The sequence below is a fragment of the Elgaria multicarinata genome, chromosome 10 (assembly GCF_023053635.1).
Source record: "Elgaria multicarinata webbii isolate HBS135686 ecotype San Diego chromosome 10, rElgMul1.1.pri, whole genome shotgun sequence".
NCBI classification, from domain to species: Eukaryota; Metazoa; Chordata; class Lepidosauria; order Squamata; family Anguidae; genus Elgaria; species Elgaria multicarinata.
The window spans coordinates 94,771,945-94,793,821 of record NC_086180.1 but is presented as its reverse complement, the minus strand read 5'-3'; the positions used below and the strand labels follow the sequence as shown (position 1 = coordinate 94,793,821).

The following is a 21,877-nucleotide window of genomic DNA, read 5'->3' as shown; positions in this document are numbered from 1 at the left end:
GTCAAACAAAGGAGGAAGGGGAATGGAAACATTGAGCAAATATTGATTCAACTCAAACTGGAATTAACCCAAATTCTTCGTGGTTCAATTCCCTGATTAGATATCCTTAGGTTTACTGTTTGCAACTATCAATGCAATCCTATATATGTATATTCAGAAGTAAGTTCCATTGTTTTCAATTAAGCTTACTCCAAGTTAAGTGTATATAGGATTGCAGCCTAAGTGACTTTGTTGTTTAAAAAAACCCACACACGCTAAAACCAGTATTTACTACAGCCTGTGAACATGTTAATTATTAACTTTGGTTGAAGTAGTGATTACTTTAAAAGTTAAACTTACTCTAAAATCAGCTGAGTTGCCACAACCCCCAATGTTAATTTGAATTCCCACTTCAGCTTTCAAACACCCACCTGCTTCTATAAAATTACAGGGTTAGTGGGTGGGGGGTGGCTACAGAAAAAGGGGAGTCAGATGGATATCTACATTTGTTCCACGATGGTTGCTTTGTTTTCTGCTTTAAGCAGTGCTACGAATGGGGTGGTAAGTATGGATTTTTGTTTGCTTCTAACAAAATTACCCTAAATATGCTTGTCCAGAAGTATGTTCCATTGCGTTCTACAGGATATTCTATTAGTAAATGTACATAGCATTGAAGCTTAAATATGTCTTGGAGGTATCAGGTGGTGACCCTCCCCACAAAAAAGGTGCCAAGGAACATTAAGCACGGCTGCACTTGAAGCTAAAGACCAAATGGTAGACTCAAGGATGACTTCCTATTCAAAAGGATCAGGGATTTTTCTACCACACTAATAATGTAATGCTATAATTGGGAGAAAGGCATTTGTAAAATCAAATGTTGAAATATTATTACAGTGGCACGTTCCAAAGAACTGGATGGTAAAGGTAGCTTTTGGAAGTCTTTACACTCTGAAGAGAGGTATAGGACAACAAGCATGAGAGGGGAAGTGGAAATCTCTCTATTCTTGTGAGCAGAGATGGGTACAAAAGATTTCCACATCTCTGATGAAAGTAGTTCCTGGGCAGTTCTGACTATATTTACTGGCGAGTGCGAGACCCCTGTGAGAACCTTATTGGGCTGAACTTTCCTGATAGACTGTAGAGTCTTCTTCATATCTGTAACTTCCCAAAACAAATATCATTTAAAAGAATTAGCCCATACAAGCAGATAGTCTACTCTTGGCTTGAACTTTTCTGTCTATTTGAAGAGGAGCATTCTTATATTTTGATATCCACCAAATACTCCTGATATATTCAATGTTTAGATACTGCGATCTATTGCAGTTATCCAAGTAGCCAGTGTGGTGTAGTGGCTAGAGTGTTGAACTGAAAGGGCTGCCATCGGCAGCAGCATGGGATTTGTCTAGTAAAAAGGCCTGGTCTTCTTTAAATATTAATTTTCTCTTAAAAAAATGCTCCATAAAAGTTAATTTACTCCTTATTGACTTTATTTGTAGGAGAGAAGGAAAAGTTTGGGTCATGAGTCAGGAGAAGCTGAGCATGACATTTATCAACCCAGAGGTACCAAGAATATATATATATAGCCTTCCTTTCTTGCTAGCTTGCTTTTATGGCGTGTAAAAGAACTTTCCAGATGGCTTCCAAAATGTGAGCTTCATTTCCATGATGCAACAAATTATCTGTGGAATTTTTAAAAATTAGTTGCAGCTGAGGCAGTTTGCCAGAATGTGGTTATTATAAGCTAATTACTTATCAGTATGATTGGCTGGGGTGGGAAGTGCAGCAAGAGAGGAGAGGCACCCTGCGCTGTTTTCACAGCATAATAGGGCTGCAGACCACCTTGGGCCAACGCCCCAAATCCAAGTTGAGGAGAGCCGATTTGGCTTGCTTTGGCCCAAATTCAAAGCAGTATTGGGTTGAACCAAGGTGAAGCAGATCAGTACTGAAAGCCTTGGGCCAATTCAGGGTGGTGGTGGGTCACTCCACCTGCTGGCCTGCCTGGAAAAGCCGGCACAAAGCTGACTGTGAGTCCGATGGACTCACTGGACACCTCCCTCCCTCTGTCCCCTCCCCTTCTTCCCTCCCCACCACCAGGGGCGGATCTGCACGTCGGCCCCAGAGCGCATTTATGTGACTCTAGGGCACCCCAGAAACGATAGTCTGTACTTGCCTGTAAAAAGAAACTAGGAAGAGACGGAGATGCCGACGCCGCCCAGCTCTCCCCGGCTGGCTCCTCGACCGGGACGGAGAGCTCGGCGGAAGAAGGTTGGGTGGACAGCGGAAGAAGCTCTCTACTCCCGCCTTCTTCAAAAAGAGCTCTCCGAGCCGGCCGGGGAGAGCTGGGTGGCGTTGGCGTTGGCGGCGTCTCTGTCTCTTCCTAGTTTCTTTTTCCAGGCAAGTACAGACTATCATTTCTGGGGTGCCCTAGAGTCGCATAAATGCGCTCTGGGGCCGACGTGCGGATCCGCTTACTTTTGCCATGCACCCTCCTCCCTTAGAGCTGTGATTTAAAGGTAAGCTGGAGGCTCTCTCTTTTTCAAAAATCTATGATTGCAAACTAGGGAAATGGCCCTTTACGGCCACTGTAGTTTGTAGCCATCAATCTATGCAAAAAAGAGCAGCTGCATGGGAGGAGGACGCACAGCAAAGGTAAGTCCTGCTGGTGGCAGCAGCTTTAGGAACACGTTGAAGGGAGGGACAGAGGTGAGCAGGGAGTCCAGGAACTCACAAAGGCTGACCCGCTTTGGGAGGTGCAAACCTTGCTTCAGCTTCAGTACTGACACAAGGTGGTCAAACTCCAAAGCACCCTGAATCAAATCTGGGCCATTTCGGACCCTCCAAAATGGCCTGTGAGGTGAATCGGGGTGTGTGTGCGTGTGCGTGCGTGCGCACAACCCTACAATAGAGCTCCCCCTCCTCACCACAACGTGGCACCAAAAATGTTGGTGAAAACTACTGATGTATCTTATTCAGCTAGTGTCATCTAATTCCCTTCCAAAATCTCCTTCCCATGCTTTCTTCAAGTCCACCATTCAACCCATCTGGGTGTCTATTATTCCTTTAATTGTAGAATGTGACCTTTCAGAGAATGAGGGGGATGGAATGCATAGGTGGGAGAAGCAGAGGAATCAGGGCTTCCCACTGTCTTTCAGAAGGAAAGACCCAATCCTTGCTTTTCCTTTACGTGTGATGGGAGGGAACATGGGGATTGGGCCCCTACCTGAAGGCAGATAAGTTGTTCCTTTCCGTCTGGTGGACATATTCTGCCTTCAGAAAGAGGACATGGGAGGGCCACAGGGCAGGCACCCAAGGTGTGCACCTGTTGATTCTCTTGGACCTCTCAGCGGCTTTCGATACCATCGACCATGGTATCCTTCTGGATAGGTTGTTTGGGCTGGGAGTTGGAGGCACTGTGTTGCACTGGTTCCACTCCTACTTGGATGGCTGATTCCAGAAGGTGGTGCTGGGGAATTATTGCTCTGTGCCATGACATTTAGGCCATGGGGTTCCACAGGGCTCTATTTTATCCCCTATGCTGTTTAACATTTACATGAAACCGCTGGGAGAGGTTATCTGGAGATGTGGGTTGACATGTCATCAATATGCGGATTACACCCAGCTCTACTTCTCCTTTTCATCAAACCCAGGTAAGGCAGTGGCTGTTCTGAATCAGTGCCTGGGCACAGTAATGGGCTGGATGAGGGCCAATAAACTAAGACTCAATCCAGACAAGATGGAGGTACTGTTAGTGGGTGGTTCACCTGTCTGGCTAGGTGAAGTTCACCCTGTTCTGGACGGGGTTGCACTCCCCTTAAGGATTGGGTTCGTCATTTGGGGGGTGCTCTTGGATCCAGAACTGTCACTTGAGGCACAAGTGAACTCAGTGGCAAGGAGCACCTTTTATCAGCTTAGGGTGATATACCAACTGTGCCCTTATCTGGACAGAGATAGCCTAGATACAGTTATCCATGCTCTGATAACCTCTCGTTTCGATTACTGCAACACGTTATACGTGGGGCTGCCTTTGAAAACGGTCTGAAAACTTCAACTGGTACAAAACAGGGCAGCACAGTTACTAACAGTGACTGGCCAACGAGACCACATCACTCCAGTCCTTTTCCAGCTTCATTGGCTGCCAGTCCAGGTCCGGGCCCAATTTAAAGTGCTGGTATTCACATTTAAAGCCTTAAACGGCTTGGGGCCAGGTGATCTGGCCCCTCCGGTATGTACCTAAGGTCATCCTCAGGGATCCTTCTCCGTGAGCCCCTGCCAAAGTAAGTAAGGCCTTCTCTGCTGTGGCACCCCAGCTCTGGAATGAGCTCCCTAAGGAGGTTCGCCTGGCATCTACACTATATTCCTTCAGACGCCAGGTGAAGACCTTTTTATTCTCTCAGCATTTTAAGTCTATACATTTAATTTTAATTTTGCTGTTTTAAATTTGTATTTTAAGCTTGTATTTCTGCACTGCTGATGATTTTATCCTGGTTGTGCTTTTATATTGTATTTTATACCATGTTTTTATACTGTTTGTTTTATACTTTGAATGATTTTAATTTTTGTGAACCGCACAGGGAGCTTCAACTATTGGGCTGTATAGAAATGCAATAAATAAATAAACAAAGAGAATCATAGAATCATAGAATAGTAGAGTTGGAAGGGGCCTACAAAGCCATCGAGTCCATTCCCCTGCTCAATGCAGGTCACAGCAGGTCAATTGTCACTTCCTCCAGTTTGCCTCTAAGCATGTGCCTAGCATGCTATAATTTAAAATCTGCCCTTGGGGAGAATGATTAAAGAGGGAGAAAAGGAAAGGATGCACTAAAGTAAGCAGAAAGAGAACAACAGAAAGATTGGAGAGAACTTATTTACAGATTTTTTTGAATGTTAGAATGACCCCCCCCCCCCCCCCACACACACACCATTAATCATGGTAGAATGCTTGCTTCTTCTTTTTTTACTGTCGGACCTTAACTAAAGAGGCACTGCCATGTGAACCGCCCAGAGAGCTTCGGCTATTGGGCAGTATAGAAATGAAATGAAATAAAATAAATAAATAAATAAATAAATGCCTCTTTAATAAGTCCTGCTATATCTTTGTTTAAACTTAATACAGTGCCCCTTTCACAAATAAACTATTCAGACATTATGCTTGAATATGTAGACTAACATGAATGAAGCCATGCATACTGTCCCTGTCCTTTCATTTCCTGACTTTTCAATGTTGAAAAGGGAGGGCTGCAGTGGGTTTTTACTCATATTTGCAGTGGGGTTTTACTCATGCATGGAGGTTTCTACTCACATTCAAGTGAATGTGTGTAGAAGCCTGCAGCAGACTTCCACATTCACCATGGGGAGTTTGAGGACCGAGGGAGCAGAGCTGGCATATGCAGCTCTGTTCCTCATATTGCTGTTAGCCTACTTGATTCAGGCATAAAGCCTGATTAGGGTTTGACATGAGGGGGCTGTCTTCATGGCACTGCCTCCTTTCTCAACCCTGCACTTCCCTTTTCCCAAAGTGACATCAGGTAATCCCAAAGCCAAGAAGGGAGTGTGGAGTTTCTGGGTGGCCATCCAGGTCCTGGAGCTGCCCCCGCCCTCTTCCTGGTTGAAAGTGGCCATTCGTTGGTTGCCTTCCACCAGGTTCCACCCCTGGGTTGGCCCCAGATTGGCTGCAGAGCAACATTGCATGGTGGGAGTGCTGTGTTGATGTCGCTTCCTTTGAAAAAGTCAGGGTAAATCTCCAACTTTTTCATATTGCAGCATTGGTGGGGAAGCCCTGCAGTGGCTGTAAGTCTGTGCCTGTGTCATCTAACTGATGGAGCGCAGATCCACAGCCACCAAGGGGTTTTCTCCACGTGTAGACAGCCCCTATGTTTGAAGCTGGACTTAAACAAGCATTGTCTCACTATGTCTATTGGGCACCAATATGGCAGAATAGTTCTAGCTAGCAGACAGTCCCTGCCTGATCCTTCTCTCTGCTAACCTTCAAGCATGTCTTTGTTTAGACCATCATCACTTCTACTTCCTGTCTTCTTCCCACAATCCCCCCTCTCTCAACAAATCATAGAATCATAGAATAGTAGAGTTGGAAGGGACCTACAAGGCCATTGAGTCCAACCCCCTGCTCAATGCAGGAATCCACCCTAAAGCATCCCTGACAGATGGCTGTCCAGCTGCCTCTTGGATGCCTCTAGTGTGGGAGAACCCACAACCTCCCTAGGTAACTGGTTCCATTGTCGTACTGCTCCAACAGTCAGGAAGTTTTTCCTGATGTCCAGCTGGCTGCCATGAAGCTGCTCTCTTTCTCTCCTCCAATTTCATTAGACAGAAGTAGACTTTCCTATCCCGTGTATTTTCCCAATAAAAATGTTTGTCTTTTAAGATAAACACCAACCTCCCTTTCTGTATTCTTTATATCTCCAAGCCCACATACTCTACTGCATAAAGCTAACCCAACACATTATGCAGTCAAACTAACTCTTCAGCAGCCTACAATTGAGTTATTACATTACACAGTAAGCTGAGATGCAATCTTATGTGTAAAAAGTTACAACAGTTCCTAATTAACTGGGACTCAACATTCATGCCTTGCTCTGTATGAATGGTGCAGAGATTAAGGCTGCTGCTAGACGAGGAGTTAGCCCGGTGTGAGGCCTGGTCTCCCTCCTGTGCATCCAGATGATGCACAGGGGATCCCGGAGTCAGGCCAGGCTAAGTCCTCACTTGAACCGGGATAAGCGGATCCGCTTATGGCCCGGCTTTTCCGCAGCCCCGGCCTGAGGCCGGGGCTGTGGAAGATCTGGCAGGGTCCGTGGCTTTTCCCGGCTGCTCGCTTACTCATGAGTAACCGGGAGAAGCCACGGACTGGGCACAGCATTCCATAGGAGTGCTGTGCCCATCGGGCCGGGGGGGGAATCACGGGGGGGAGATGGGGGCCGGGGGAAAGAACGGACCCGGCAGGAGAGATGGGGGGGAGAAGAACGGGGACAGGCATGGCGGATGGGGACAGGGGAAGAAGAACGGGGATGGGGGACAGCCATGGCGGACAGGGATGGGGGAAGAAGAACGGGGACGGGGGACAGCCATGGCGGACGGGGGGAGAAGAACAGGGACGGGGGACAGCCATGGCGGATGGGGACAGGGCCTGGCGGACAGGGGAAGAAGGACGGGGGACAGCCATGGCAGACGGTGACAGCGCCTGGTGGACGGGGGGGAAGAAGGACGGGGACAGGCATGGCGGACCGGGGGGAAGAAGGACGGGGACAGGCATGGCGGACGGGGACAGGGGAAGAACGGGGGGAGGATGGGCGAGCGAGCGGCCGGGGGGGGCATCAGACATTGTGTGTGTGGGGAAATCAGGGGCAGGGGGAGCGGGGAACCCTTTATTTTTTTAAAAAAATCACTTACCTTCTCCGTTGGTGCGCTCCTGCACACATGGCCCTTTAGCCGGAAACAAACTGGTGCACGCGATGGGGCTTTCCCTTGCCCCGTCACATGTTTAAGTCTAGAAAAGGGCGAAGGCGTGCGCTAGTTGCAGCACGCCGTCGCTCCTACTCCCCACCGGATTATCTGGTAGGTCTAGCAAGGCCCTAATTTTCCACCGATGCCCTAGCCACTGTGATGGCTTCCTAACCAGGTAAAGCCTAATCAGGCCTCTGCCTATTTGGGGTGGGGTGGGGGAATCTATAACCACCAAAATGAAATATTGATCCCAATCATTAACAGGCAAAGGAGCTAGAATGTCCAATGCCACTTAGTCTAACTTGGCTGTCAGGACATCACAGGAGCTTTAGGATTAAGCCCCCACTACTTTCCTAGAATTGCACACAAGGTGTCTCTGGAACCAATCTTCGGCATTCCTTCACCAGCTGCTTGCAGCCGCCTTCTCAATCACCTTTTCGATTCTCAGATGACTACCTGTGGGACTGTTATGTAAGCAGTCCTGATTTTGACCACAAACAGGCTGTTTCCTCAATTGTGATCTCTCTGTTTTTATTAATATCTCCCCACCACCACCACTACTTATGACAGTGAATCCTTAAGTAAATCTGAGTGCAAATATGCCACAATTCAAACAACATTTAGCAGTTATTTTGTTTTTACAAAATATTCCTTTGGGGGCATAAATTTACATTGAGAATTGATTGTAGTTATCTGCATTGGCTGCACAGTTTTCATGAGTTGGAGGGCAGCTATCAGCTGGAATAACATGCTACTGGTAATTACGACGTCTTCCCAAAACCACCTCTAAGGTGAGGCCCAATGAAATTTCAAACCTCTACCACCAATTTTAGAACAGGTCAGGCCTATATTGTTTTCAGTCAAATTTATTTCCCATGAAAAGGAGTATCACCTCCAAATCATCCCCTCGACTCACATACAGAAAACCACAGCACCTCCCCCACATTGCCAACACACACATACACACACATCAATTCATAGTCAAACAACCATGCAGCCCATTCAGATATTATCACATCAATACATTCACACACTGCCAGCACACACACACACACACACACACAAACACACTCACTCTTAGGATCACCCACCCCAAAACACACACACACGTCCATTCACTCAAACACCCCATGCACCCATACACTCTCAAACACAAACACACACACACACACACACACCCTTCAGTCTTACCACCACCACCTCCTCCTCCTGCTTGCTCCTTCTTGCTACTTGTTTCTTCTTTCTTCTTCTTCTTCTTAATAATAATAATAATATATTTATTTGTTACCCGCCTCTCCCTCCGGATTGAGCTGGGGTACAACATAAATGCAAATGCCATAAAATACATATAATTAAAACATTTAAAACTAATGCATTATTAAAAGCAGCACATTATTAAAAGGCATCTTAAAATCTTCTTCTTCCTTCTTCTTCCTTCTCCTCCTCCTCCAGGGGTGGCGATTGCACCAGTGCAAGACACGGCTAGATCGGCCGGGGGTGGGGGCTGGAAGTCCCGGAAGACATGTTCCCCCCCAGGGCCAATTTCGGCCTTCTCTTGCCAGTGTAGGAGAAGGCTACAGTGGCCCTGGGGGGTGGGGGTGGGGGTAGGGGTGGGGGTGGAAGACACGTTCTCAGAAATCCAGACCTTTTTCCTGGTAAATTGGGGGCCAGTCCCTGTTGCCCTGGAGATCTCATTTTCTCCGGAGGTCTCCTGGGTTTTCCAGGTCATCTGATCACCCTATACCCTCCAAACACATCTTATTATGAAGTTTGTGGCCATGCAGGGAAGCAAGGAGGGGTTTGTCTCAGGTTGTGTTACTACTTCTATACTCTCAGCAGCAGCAGCAGCAGCAGCAGCAGCAGCAGATCTTAGAGGAAAAGAGAGGCAACCTTACAACAGAGGAACAGAAAGAATAAGGGCTTTGCCCAGTTTTACAGCACAGGGAAAGACTAAGGCCAGGATAGGCAACATGGTGCCCCCAAGATGTTTTATTTATTTATTTATTTATTGAATTTATATACCGCCCCATAGACAAAGCTCTCTGGGTGGTTTACAATTTTTGGAATACAACTCCCCAAAGCCCGAGCCAGTGTGGCCAAGGGTTATGGGTATCTGGAGGGTACCAGGGTGCCTTTCCTTGGACTAAACCATGAGGACTGGACCTCTTTACCAAGCATGGCCTGCATTCCAACACTATAACCTTCAACCATGGAATCTAAGGGAGTCTCTGCTGAGACGGGTCCCGTAGCAGAAGGGAATATATGTGTGATACAGTGCAGCTACTCAATATTCTTGACCACCTCCTATAAGAATGATAGCTATTCACCCATTATGATATACTGTATACTAGGGCCAGCTATTCATGTCTAGCAACATGTGTCCTTTATAACAGCAAGGGGCGGGGAGGAACAAGAATAATTTCACAATAAAGAATAATGTGCTCTTATGCCTTTTTTAAATGGCAAATTCTATCTGTATAATTTTCTACTGTTCTAAATATTTATATTACTGTATAAATATGTATAAATATTTTCTTTTGACGTATTTGACATGGCCTTTGGCTAGTACAATAAACTTTGAACTGAACTAATTACAGAAAAATGTTTTGATGTGACCCTCTATGAATATTTTGAGAGTGGAGAAAGCTGGTCAAGGCTCTATCTAGGAACAGTGCAACAGTGCACTTGTGTTAACAGCCTCCTTGAATGCCAACATCAACAGAACACAGGTATTGCTATAATAAAGTCTATATTTCATTTTTATTTTAATAGGTGTATTTACCTGTTTGTATGCATTGCAGTAAAATAATAAAACACAAGTAAGACTTTTAATAGCATAATGGCACAAGGATTGAACTACATAAAAACAATGCACATAATATTATAGACATCATATTCTACCTTAAGCCAATGATCTAAGCCTGAAATCACTGCCGAAACCCAAAATGTATACACTTAAAAATCTAAGGTGTGAAATGGCTGTATGATAGTGATTTAAGATATCCTGCAAGCTTCTTGAAAGGAATTGGCCCCTTTTAACTTCCTTTTCAGCATTCAGATACCCTCATATATATATTTATAATTTTTTTTAGTTTTTTTAGTTTTTTTACTTTTTCAGAGGCACAGGGCTGGAAAATTCGCACTTGCCTTCCTTCCCGTGCAGATGTTGGGAAGGAAAGCAAGTGCGGGCGCAAGGCGGCTCACGACACCAAAGCAGTTCTATAAAGATGGGGGTCAGGATGTCTGTGAGCTGAGAGGCAGAGGTGCTTTATATCCTTGCCAAAGGGAGGGACTGGACAGGTAAAAAGGGACCTTTTGGTGATCTCAAGGTGTCTCACAGCCACCTGCAAACAAAGGCTCTGGGTGGCTCCTCCCCCTCCATGCATGCCAATCTGGGCAGGTGGACAACACCAAGAAAGGAGAGAAGATGCAGTGGGGCTCTACCCTTACCTCTGTTCCTGTGGGAGCTTAATTGTAATTAGGCATGAAACAGAAAACAAAGCAATTACAATAAAATGCAGCAAACAACAGCTGTTGTCATCACCCCTGGAAGTGGCTGCAAAAGTAGAGCCAGAAACTTGTTCTGTACTTTTGCAACAGTTAAAGCTGCAGGAACCCTGCCCTCTTTTTCAAGAGGGCAGGGCTCCTGCACACTTAATTTAGATGTCATACAGAAAATACTCCTTCTTTTAGAATAGTCACAAATGAAATCAGCCTGTTCTTAATATAACCATTCCCTTGTTGTTGAAGATAATGTGTTATTCCGTCCTTCTCATTATTATTGTTATTATTGCTTTTCTGGCAGTTTAGCTGAGCTCTACATATTATATGCCAAATTCTATCTGTGTACTATTACTTCCCAAATATCCTGATATAAAGTTTTTATTTGAGTGCTGGAGAAATTTGAGGCAGCAGTGGAGGCTCTGCCTTGATGGAAGCCATACAGACAGTGTGCATCCAATGAGGAACAAACATGCATTTGTGGCACAGCTGTACTAATGGTGTGGAAAGACCCTGACCCTTTTGAGAAATGGTTTGATGAAACAATAACATTATGCCACATGATAGGCTCTCTGCTGCTAACATGGAATTGGCAATTGGGAGAGCATAGTGGCAAAGGTGATGATTGTTGAAAAGTGTGCTTGGCAGAATCTACACTACTGCTTTAAAAAGCTTTATAACAGTAATGACAACTGTTGGGGCCCAGGACACAGAGCTCCATAGACAGTTTTCAAACCTTTTTCAAAGTGTTTTATTCTGCTTGGTGTAGATCTGGCCAGTGTCTCCTTGCAGTCTCTTTTGTGCTATTGTATCCTGTACTCATGATGGTATTACGATTTAAGTTACTTTAAGCAGCTATAAAGCATAAAATGGCACACATTATTGCATATTGAAAGATCTAGAGCATTAATTCATATCCCTCTCATAAAATGACAGGGATAGTTCAGCACACTGAAGCAATGATCCAAATCACAGAACTGCTGTGAATTTTCCTAAGGTTTTCCAATAAATTCACTGGGTTTTTTTGGATTAACTATTAGATAGGCATGGTGGGGGGTGGGGTTTTTCCATTTCTCCTGTAATTGTTAGTTTTTTCATATCATCCACCTGCAGTTTCTGAATACTGAAAGCTCAAAGTAAAATTGTTAAAAGTCATAAAGACATTTCCATTAAGGTATTTCCATTGAAGTTCTACTGATGAAAATTCTGGCCAGCAACATTCTACAGCAATTTTAATCTCTTCAATCATATCCCCAGATTTTATAGCACATAACAAAACGGTTCTACGCAGATCAAATATCAATTTTCCGCAAACATCCACTTCAGCAATCTATGTTTGCAAACTTCACTTCCAAGCCCCACACTTGTTGGGTGCATATTTTTATAACCTCTACTTGTGTGGGTCCTATGGGGAAGAAGCTTGTAGTTTCCGTCCACCCCCCACCACGATTCCTCACTTTCCTTTACTCTTCGTATCGAGGCAGTAGCTAAGTCCTGTTGTCTTTTCTTATATAATATCACCAGGATCTGATCATTTTTATCTGTATCTTCTGCCAAGACGTTCACACTTTGGTCATTTCTCATCTTGACTATTGCAATCTTCTCCTGACTGGCCTTCCTTCTTCTCACGTTAGTTCATTGGCTTCTATTCATCATTCTGTTGCTATGATCATTTTCTTGGCTCATTGCTTTGATCATGTTACTCAATTCTTGAAATCCCTTCATTGGCTTCCAATTCACTTCAGAATCCAGTATAAGCTTCTCCTGTTGACTTTCAAAGTTTGTCACAGTCTAGCTCCTCCCTATCTTTCTTCTCTTATCACACATTATTGCCCTGCTCATGCTCTTCACTAGTCAAATGCCATGTCTCTTACCCACCCAAGGGTCTCCACTTCCCTTGCTTGGCTTATGCCTAGAATTCTCTGTGGACCTTGAGTTCAATTATGGTCTTTAAAGCTCAGCTGAAAACTTTTCTTTTCTCCAAAACTTTTAGAACTTTAGTTTGATCTTACTGTTCTTATAATGTTGTTATAAAACATTATTATCCCCTGTGCCTGTTTGGCTCATTCCTTTCCCCCTTTTTTTTTGTTTTCCTATGATTTTATCAGAATGTAAGCCTATGTGGCAGGGAGTTGCTGTTTTATTCTTTTACTATGTACAGCACCATGTGCATTGATGGTGCTATATTAACAACAACAACAACAACAACAATAATATAAAGCAAATACATTAAAACACAATTATGATAGAGAACACTCTAAGGATTATAAATCTGAAAGCAGCAATGTCATGGTTGTAGAGTTAGCTTCTCATGAAACAGACATGAATTACAATTATATCTGTAATGCCTAATAATAATCATAGCTGTGCATTGCACTTCTGTGTTTTCATTTGACCATATAGATTGCACTATCAATCCATGCCTCCATGGCAGTTCCTGCAGGAAGATTATCTTCTCTAACGTAACAGTCTGTGGGTGCATAAAACCTTTTGCAGGGAAATATTGCAATATTGGTGAGTACACACAGTTCTTTGCATACAGCTTAAAGAAACAAATCAAGTTAAACAAATTTCCATTCACTCAATTTGGCCTTCATTTGTCTTTCTCTAAAGCCACAGTTATGTCCACATCCCTTGTGAGTATTTGTGGATGGTAAGGAACATTTGTTTTGGAATTTGATAAACAGCTCCTTAGTTTTTCAGAGTTTAATTCCCACATGTGAATAGACTGACTTCCAGATTTGTTGTTAAACTGGGTTCTTATTGCGCATTTCCTGTGGGACAACTCGTTTGACAATCTGGACATCACAGGTGAATCCTGAAACTTTGTTTTCCCCTTAATCTGATGGACAAAATTCCGATAGAATAACTAAGGCCTTGGTTAGGAATCTGAGATCCTGCTGCACATGCTGGCACCCCTGTGGGGTACAGTAAAGCAGAGAACCCCCAACCCGCCCAACCCCCCCCCCCAAAGCTGGCCCTAAGTTCTCAAAATTTTGTACATTGAGGTAAGTCTATGCAAATAAGGCAAATTGGAACTGCACTTCTTATTACTTGCCACCAGGAGGCAAAATCAGCAGAAATACCACCCAGTTATATGTTTTATTCAATTAACAAAAATCCTACAGTTTACACAACAATGTTAAAGGCTCTACAGTTTTCAACCAAACTCCAAAAAGCAGGGAAATTGGGAGTTAAGGCTCACAAGCCTTTAACACCACATCCTCCCTAAGGAGGCAGAAAGTGCCAGTGAAATTCTCATTCTCCCAAAGCAGATATAAACCATGTAGACAGGATGGAGAATAGGATACGCAGAGGTGACTGTGAGGTTGTGGAAAACTGATGACAAACAACTTAGGGCCACCTACTTCTCTTTTTTTGTTTAGAGCAGCCCTTCCCCAGCCTGGTACCCTCCAAAGGTGTTGGACTACAACTCCCATCATTGCAAGTCAGTATGTCCCATGGACAGGAATGCTGTGACTTGTAATCTCAAACATGTGGAGTGCAGCAGGCTATCATATGCAGAGGTGACTGTGGGGTTCTGGAAAACTTATCAGGGAATGCTGTTCTAGAGCAAGGGCAGGCAAAATGTAGATCTCTAGATGTTTTGGCATTCAACTCATAAAAGTGCCTGTCAGCATGGACAGTGATCAGGAATGCTGCGAATGCTGTGACCACAGAGGATTTTTCTTATGTGTTCAGCAGTGTGAGATCAAAGGCAGATCTACCACCTAATAGATTCATGCATAAGGAAGGATTATTTTAAAAACTATTGATGAAAATGATTTTTGTCCTCACCATAACATGGGAGTTGCAGCGCAGCACATCTGGAGAGCACCAGGCTGGAGAAGGACGGTTTATACTTGGATCCTATATATGTCTTCTCAGAAGCCAGTGCCACTGAGTTTATGAGGGCTTCCCCCCAAGTGGTATAGGATTGCAAACTAATCTCATCTGAAAGGAGTTCAAGACACCCAAACTAATCCTTTTCTGTTCCTCTGTCACTCTGATGAGATGATGTATTGTGGAGGGATTGTGGGGAGTGAACAGTATATTTTGTATAAACACATTTTAAGAAAAAACATTGGTTCTTTGAAGGGTAGGGTATTTACCAAAAGCTGAAAGTGCCAGCCCTTGCTCTGGTTCTACATCTCCAACAAATAGTGCCCCTTCTGTTATCAATCATGCTGCTCTATGTGAGATGTGTGTTAGGAAAAAAAATATTGCGCAGCCCCTGTATTTGGCTTACCAAATACAGGGGCTGCGCAATATTTTTTTTCCTAACACACAACTCGCATAGAGCAGCACGATATAGAACAGCGTTCCCTATCCTGCTGTCCCAGCTTTCCTGACCATGGGACATACTGACTTGCAATGATGGGAGTTGTAGTCCAACACCTTTGGAGGGCACCAGGTTGGGGAAGGGCTGCTCTAAACAAAAAAAGAGAAGTAGGTGGCCCTAAGTTGTTCGTCATCAGTTTTCCACAACCCCACAGTCACCTCTGCATATCCTATTCTCCATCCTGTCTTCATAGTTTATACCTGCTTTGGGAGAATGAGAATTTCACTTTCTGCCTCCTTAGGGAGGATGTGAGTTAAAGGCTTGTGAGCCTTAACTCCCAATTTCCCTGCTTTTTGGAGTTTGGTTGAAAACTGTACAGCCTTTAACATTGTTTTGTAAACCGTAGGTTTTTTTTTAATTGAATTTCATGGCTTTGTGTAATGGATGACCACACAGGAAAGAAGCCATATAAATGTATGGGATGTGGGGAAAGCTTCAGCTGTAGTGGGACCTTGAGTAGACATCAAAGAACCCACACAGGGGAGAAACTATACAAATGTGTGGAGTGTGGAAAAGCTTCAGTCATACGTTCACCCTTAGTTTACATCAAAGAATTCACAGAGGTGAAAAACCATTTCTGTGTACGGAGTGTGGAAAAAGCTACAATCCCCTACACACTTACCAGGGAGTAAGACCATTACATTCAATGGAATGTACTTCTGAGAAAACACTGACAGTAAGTATTTGGTAGAGGAGGCAGCCATTATCTCTCAATGTTCCAATACAGCTGAGGCAGGAGGGAGAGTGAGGAGGCACTACAGAGCATGCTAACAAATCAAGATGGCCACCCTATATATTATATTCAATAAACAAAAAACCTACATTTTACATAACAACATTGAGGCTCTAGGGGAAAAAATATATATTAAAAAATCAACCAAGGGGATTTTTTTAAAAAAAAAGTCATTCCACCAACTACAGTGAAGGAGGAAGAAGACACCATCACTGGAGTAATGAGTAAGGGGCTCATTCCGTCAATTTTCATGGTTCACATGACACATAACTTCCAGATCTGTACTTGGTTTGTGGATTCTTTAATGTCAATATAGTAAAAAATATAAATTTTAGTGTAATTTTTTAAATAATTACACTATAGTGTAATAATTAATTTTTTTTAAATAGTGTAAATTGGGAAATTATTTAAAAATAATTATCTAGCATTTTTCATACAATTTATTATAATTTTCATAAAAATTATAATAAATTTTTCATATAAGTAGCTAGCATTATCACATAACTTCCAGATGAAAGGCATCACCAAATGTTGCTTCCTTGCTTGTATTTTCTTGCTAAGTCAATAACTGGAGATCATTGTTAACAACACATTTAGGTATTTATTGCAGAGCTTTGGCTATGGGGGATATATCAATGTAATAAATAAATACACCCAGGCTATGGGGCGGTAGATCAATGTAATTACCCAACCCAGGCAAATTCCTTCCCTCACCGGCCCTCACAACCCTACCCTTGTATCCTGCCCCCTCTCTTTTCCTTACGCCCCCTTCCCCACTTTCCCTCAGCTTACACTACCTCACAGGGTTGTTGTGAGGATAAAATGAAAAGGAGGATGAAGCGGATCATGTCAGCCACCATAACATAACATTTTAACATAAGAAATGTAGGAGCAGTTGAAAACATTCTCTCTCTCTCACACACACACACACACACACACACTCAGGATCACTCCATCTACCCATTCTCTCTCTCTCTCTCTCTCTCACACACACACACACACTCAGGATCACTCCATCTACCCATTCATTCTCTCTCTCTCTCTCTCTCTCTCTCTCTCTCTCTCTCTCTCTCTCTCTCTCTCTCTCTCTCTCACACACACACACACACACACACACACGATCACTCCATCCACCCTCTCTCTCCCTCTCTCTCATTTTATTCTTTATTTTATCCTCACAACAACCCTGTGAGGTAGTGTAGGCTGAGGGAAAGCCGGGAAGGGGGGGGTGTAAGGAAAGAGTGGGGGCTAAGGGTGGGGCCATAAAATGAAGAGGAACATGTCAGCCTTTAGCCCCCACTATTTCCTTATACCCCCCCTTCCCGGCTTTCCCTCAGCCTACACTACCTCACAGGGTCATTGTGAGGATAAAATGAAGAGGAGGATGAAGAGAACTACATGCCCTGGACTACTGCAACTACTGAGGGGCATTGAATTCTATGATTCTGTGAATCTAAGTCTACAGCAACTGGAGGGTGCCAGGTTGTAGCAAAAACTAAGTCCTTTAACCATTTCTCTGGTGTGAAGTAATGCTTTGGGTATAAGATTCATGGATGTACATTTTAGAAAATGTTTTCCTTTCATACAAACATAAAGCAGCAAATTTAGCTTATAAGAAGCAGGTACACAGAGAAAGGAAAATATTTTCTATGTACAACCAAAACCATTCACCTTCCTTCACACCGGAGATTTTTTTAAAGAGACCTATATCTGTCTTCAAATTCAAAATACACACGCACACACAAATGTATAAAAGAAAGCTTAAAATGTAGTTCAGCACCTTTTAAAGAAACACACACTACCTGAAGAAGTTTAAACTCATGGCAGATAGGCCAGGGTTAACCTCCTCTCATTCCTAGTCTGAATATTTATTTCCATAAAGTTAAAACTTTAAGAAGCTTGGGTGAGGAACTGCCACTCCAAAGGAAAGTTTGCCATATATTCTTTACTTTGAATTAAGAAGGATGCACCAGCACTTCAAACACACACACACACAAACACACACACACACACACACACACATACACACCTCCCTCGACACAATCACAGACACAAAACAAAGTCAATCCCTCTATCAAACCCCTACCTGAGCCAGCCAAGTTTTCTTTTTCCTTGAAGGCCAGGGAAGGGCCTCCCTCCAAGCAAGGCAGATAGTTTCTCTCTCCCTCCCTGGCCTCCACAGCACTGTGGGTAGGGAGAGGGACCAGACAGGGCCTTGGCTTATCTGCAGAAGGAAATGGCTCCTAAATGAGGTCTCCTAAGTTATTCCAGCCAGGCAGGCATGCAGACATGTATTTCCAACATTCCAATCTATCTGAGACAGGAGGGAGGGGGGAGAGCGACGCTACTGAGCATGCTCCATTTAGGAGTTATGAGTCTGTATTCACTTTAATGGGGCAAAGAAATATTCATTAAAAATCAATGGAAGCAAATTTTGAAAAAAGAAAAGCTATTCCACCAACTAGAAGGACAGGGGGACAAGATTCCACCACTGGTTTGAAGGGTAAGGGTCCCAATTCAGAGCTTTTAGTGCGCAAAAAAATCATTGCCACCCGGAAGTAAAAAAAGAGCCATTTCCCCACTTTGGTACTTTGAACTGCCATCCTGCCCTCAATATTTCACAAATCTTCTTGAAATGTGCAGGGTATGTAAAACCAGCATTTCTTTCTGGCAGGTCTCCGTTTCAGAAAGATTGGTGAAACATTTTCCATTTTATGAACGTCAGAATGACCCACCCCCAATTAGAGCCTTAACATGGTGGAATGCTCTTTTTACTGATCGCCAATTAACCCAAGGAAACAGTCCCGTGTTTCCCTGTAATACTATAGGGAGAAAAGTAATAACATTAACAACATGTGCAAGAACAATGGGAAATGTTTAGACCAAAACAGAGAGATAAACATGTTTAAGTCTTAGGTTATGCTAAATGTTCAGCAAAGTGATAGAACTGTATCATACCTGCTTTTGATAGCTCTCCTAGAGATGTCTTTAGAAAATATAGTGGATCATAGTTTTTGCCTAATGACACATTTTGGCCTTTGAGCCAATCTATCTTACTTGTACATTATATTTACTCTAGTGATGTCACCAAGCTCATACTTCTTATAATTAATAGTTACATTTATATACTGCCCCATACCCGAAGCTCTCTGGGCAGTTTACAACGATCTAGGCTCAGAAGTATACATTTAACGGGTCTCATAATACTCGCCTCAATTATGAGGCAAGTATTATTAACCCCAACTTCTTCTCCAGCTTAGATTTTAATTCTCCTCTACCCAGCCATCCCTCAAATCTCCTTTCTTTCACCCACCCACACTCCCCTCTTTAAAAAAAACCCACACCACTTACTGGGCTAATGCAATTGATGCCAGTGCATTAGCAGAAGGTTGGAGTCTGAGGGAAAGGAAGATGGTGTCTTCCTTCTCTGGAATCTGGCACATTGTGTAGCAGTACAACCAGGCCACAAATAACCTCTGGGAAATGTAGTTATTCCAAGGGCTACTCCCTTTGGTCTACTGCCACTGCCACCACCAGCTGTGCCAGTCCACTAAATGGAATTGAAGGGAAGGAAGAAAATAGTTGGGGGGATTAGTATGTGTATAGAGGGCAGAGGAGGTAGGAAGGAGCTGGGTAGGTGGGGGAGGGGAGTTGGATGTGTTGGGTAGACAAAATTTGGATTGTTTCAGAATTAAGCTATTTCCTCGTTTTTTAGGAAGTAGCTCAGCTTATTACTTAGGTCCTCCAACACAACCAGAGAGTGGATGGGCTCTCCATCCCTAATGTACACTTAGGTCTTAAGCATAAATAATAACATGATGTCTTATATATGGACCAACTTTGTGGAGCCATCATTTGGGAAGCAGATAATGAAATTCTATCAGATCTTACCTTGGCATTTACTTAACTCTTCTATTTTTATATCCAGTTCCTAGCCAATTGTGTTATTCTGGCAATGGAACAAATTACAGGGGCATTGTAAAGACAACCATTTCTGGAAATAATTGTCTGCCATGGAATTCAGATTTGCTTTACCAAGAGCTTCATACTAACATTGCTCTAAGTCCTGTTCAACTGGGATTGGGACCACATCCATACTGCCGGTAAGACAATGCTCAGAAGATTAGCTGACAGTTAGTAAATGTGTATGACTATGTTTGTACAGCAGGCTGAAGATAAACTTTACTTCAGCAATATGTGAGAAGTGTGTGCTCAGGCAGTGACTGATGTGAAAATTTGGGTGTTAAACATACACATGAATGTCCCCATCATCTGTGAAATGCTGGAAATTATGAATCATTAGTTTTCAGAGTCAATTGCAAGTCATTTAGGACATGTTGGAAGGGTGCTTCTAATGGAATTCATTCTAACTGGATTCTCAGGCTTTAAAAACAGCAATTACTTCTCAATGAAATACAGATGCAGCGCGTCATCAGATGAGCATTTTATCGCATGCTCGTTACTGGCCACTCACTTTTTTTTGCAGGTCCTTTGGACGACAATGCCATCCGTCTCCTGTGGTCTCCTGCTCCTTCTGGTCTTTTTTCCATAAAAAAATAAGACCATTTAAATCCATTTTTTTAAAAAAATGAAACTGCTTTTCCTGCTGTGTGCAGGAAAAGCAGCATGATAAAACACCCACTGAATGAGGTCACGTCGTCATTGCTGCTTCCTCTTTCTTCCCCTTGTGAAGGAAGATGAAGCTGCTTGTCCTATTGTGGGACAGCAGCAGGAGACTTTCCCTCCATCTGATGGTGCTCCTACACCTTGTGTTAAATCATTAGGATCCCCTCATGGTAATGCTTTATCCCTCTTGCACAACTATACCTCATAGGACACACAACATTTGTTGCAGTATTTTGGATAATGTGGAATAAAAAACAGGAAATAACAGTATGAAATGTGGAATGTACCACAACAGTTATCAATACACTTCAATACTGCTATCAAGAAATAGTGTAGGTCTATTCCTGGTATTTCGTGAACCACCCAGAGAGCTTCGGCTATTAGGCGGAACAAAAATGTAATAAATAAATAAATAAATAAATAAATGGTTTCCCCCAGTATTCGTATATTGCTCTTCAATCATATTTAAAGGGTAGTTTATAAGAAATAATAAACTAATTAGAATAAGAATACAAACAAATAATCGCATGAGTCCACACAATCATAAAAGCAGTATTAAAGAAATCAGCAAGATTAAGATTGTATCTAAAAATACTGGGGAAACAAAAGTTATATACAGTGAGCACCTGAGTCCTTTACAGACTAGATTCTCAGCAGAAGCAATAAAAAGGGGCCAGGGAGAAAAGAGAGAGATGTTTCTGATGGGAAAAGCTCAACAGCTGGCATTGGGAAGGGAACTGCAGGAGGCGACCTGCAAATAATTAGGCTGGACCATGCTGGATACAGAAGGGATCTCCATCTGCACCAAGGGTTACTACTGGCCCAGAAAAGGGATAACTATACTCCCTCTGAAAATATAAACGCTAGCAGTAATGAAATGTATGCTAGAGGCAGGTTCAAATTACTACTGTCTTTTATATTTTCAATAGAATAGTATGGCTATTCCTTTTCTGTGCCGGTATTTATTTATTTGTGCCCTGCCTTTCTACCAACAATGACACTCAGGGTGACTAGTCTTTGGTACAGCCCAAGTCTGTTTTGTACCTGGTCTGTTCTCCATAACACCTCCTGTACTCCTTTGTAACATTGTTACAAATTGCATACTTTGGGGCTTTTCCAGCATATCCTGACACATTTTCTCTCCCCTCCCCCACAACTGTTTTATCATTTTTACTGTATATCTAGCCTAAAAAAGAATTCTGGGAGACTTGGAAGATCACTTAGTGCTTTGTGAC

The 21,877-nt window shown here is 43.2% G+C and overlaps 1 protein-coding gene across 1 annotated transcript in view; it reads left to right on the top strand.

The window, feature by feature from the left end:
* The first annotated feature begins 373 nt into the window (after window positions 1–373).
* HGFAC (HGF activator) overlaps window positions 374–21,877 on the top strand; it is a 91,337-nt gene continuing 69,833 nt past the window's right edge. Inside the window, exons 1-5 of the mRNA XM_063135891.1 lie at window positions 374–540; window positions 1,476–1,539; window positions 10,038–10,169; window positions 13,345–13,455; window positions 19,945–20,119. Coding sequence (XP_062991961.1) covers window positions 472–540; window positions 1,476–1,539; window positions 10,038–10,169; window positions 13,345–13,455; window positions 19,945–20,119 — 551 coding nt within the window. The 5' untranslated portion in view covers window positions 374–471. The remainder of the gene's footprint in view (window positions 541–1,475; window positions 1,540–10,037; window positions 10,170–13,344; window positions 13,456–19,944; window positions 20,120–21,877) is intronic.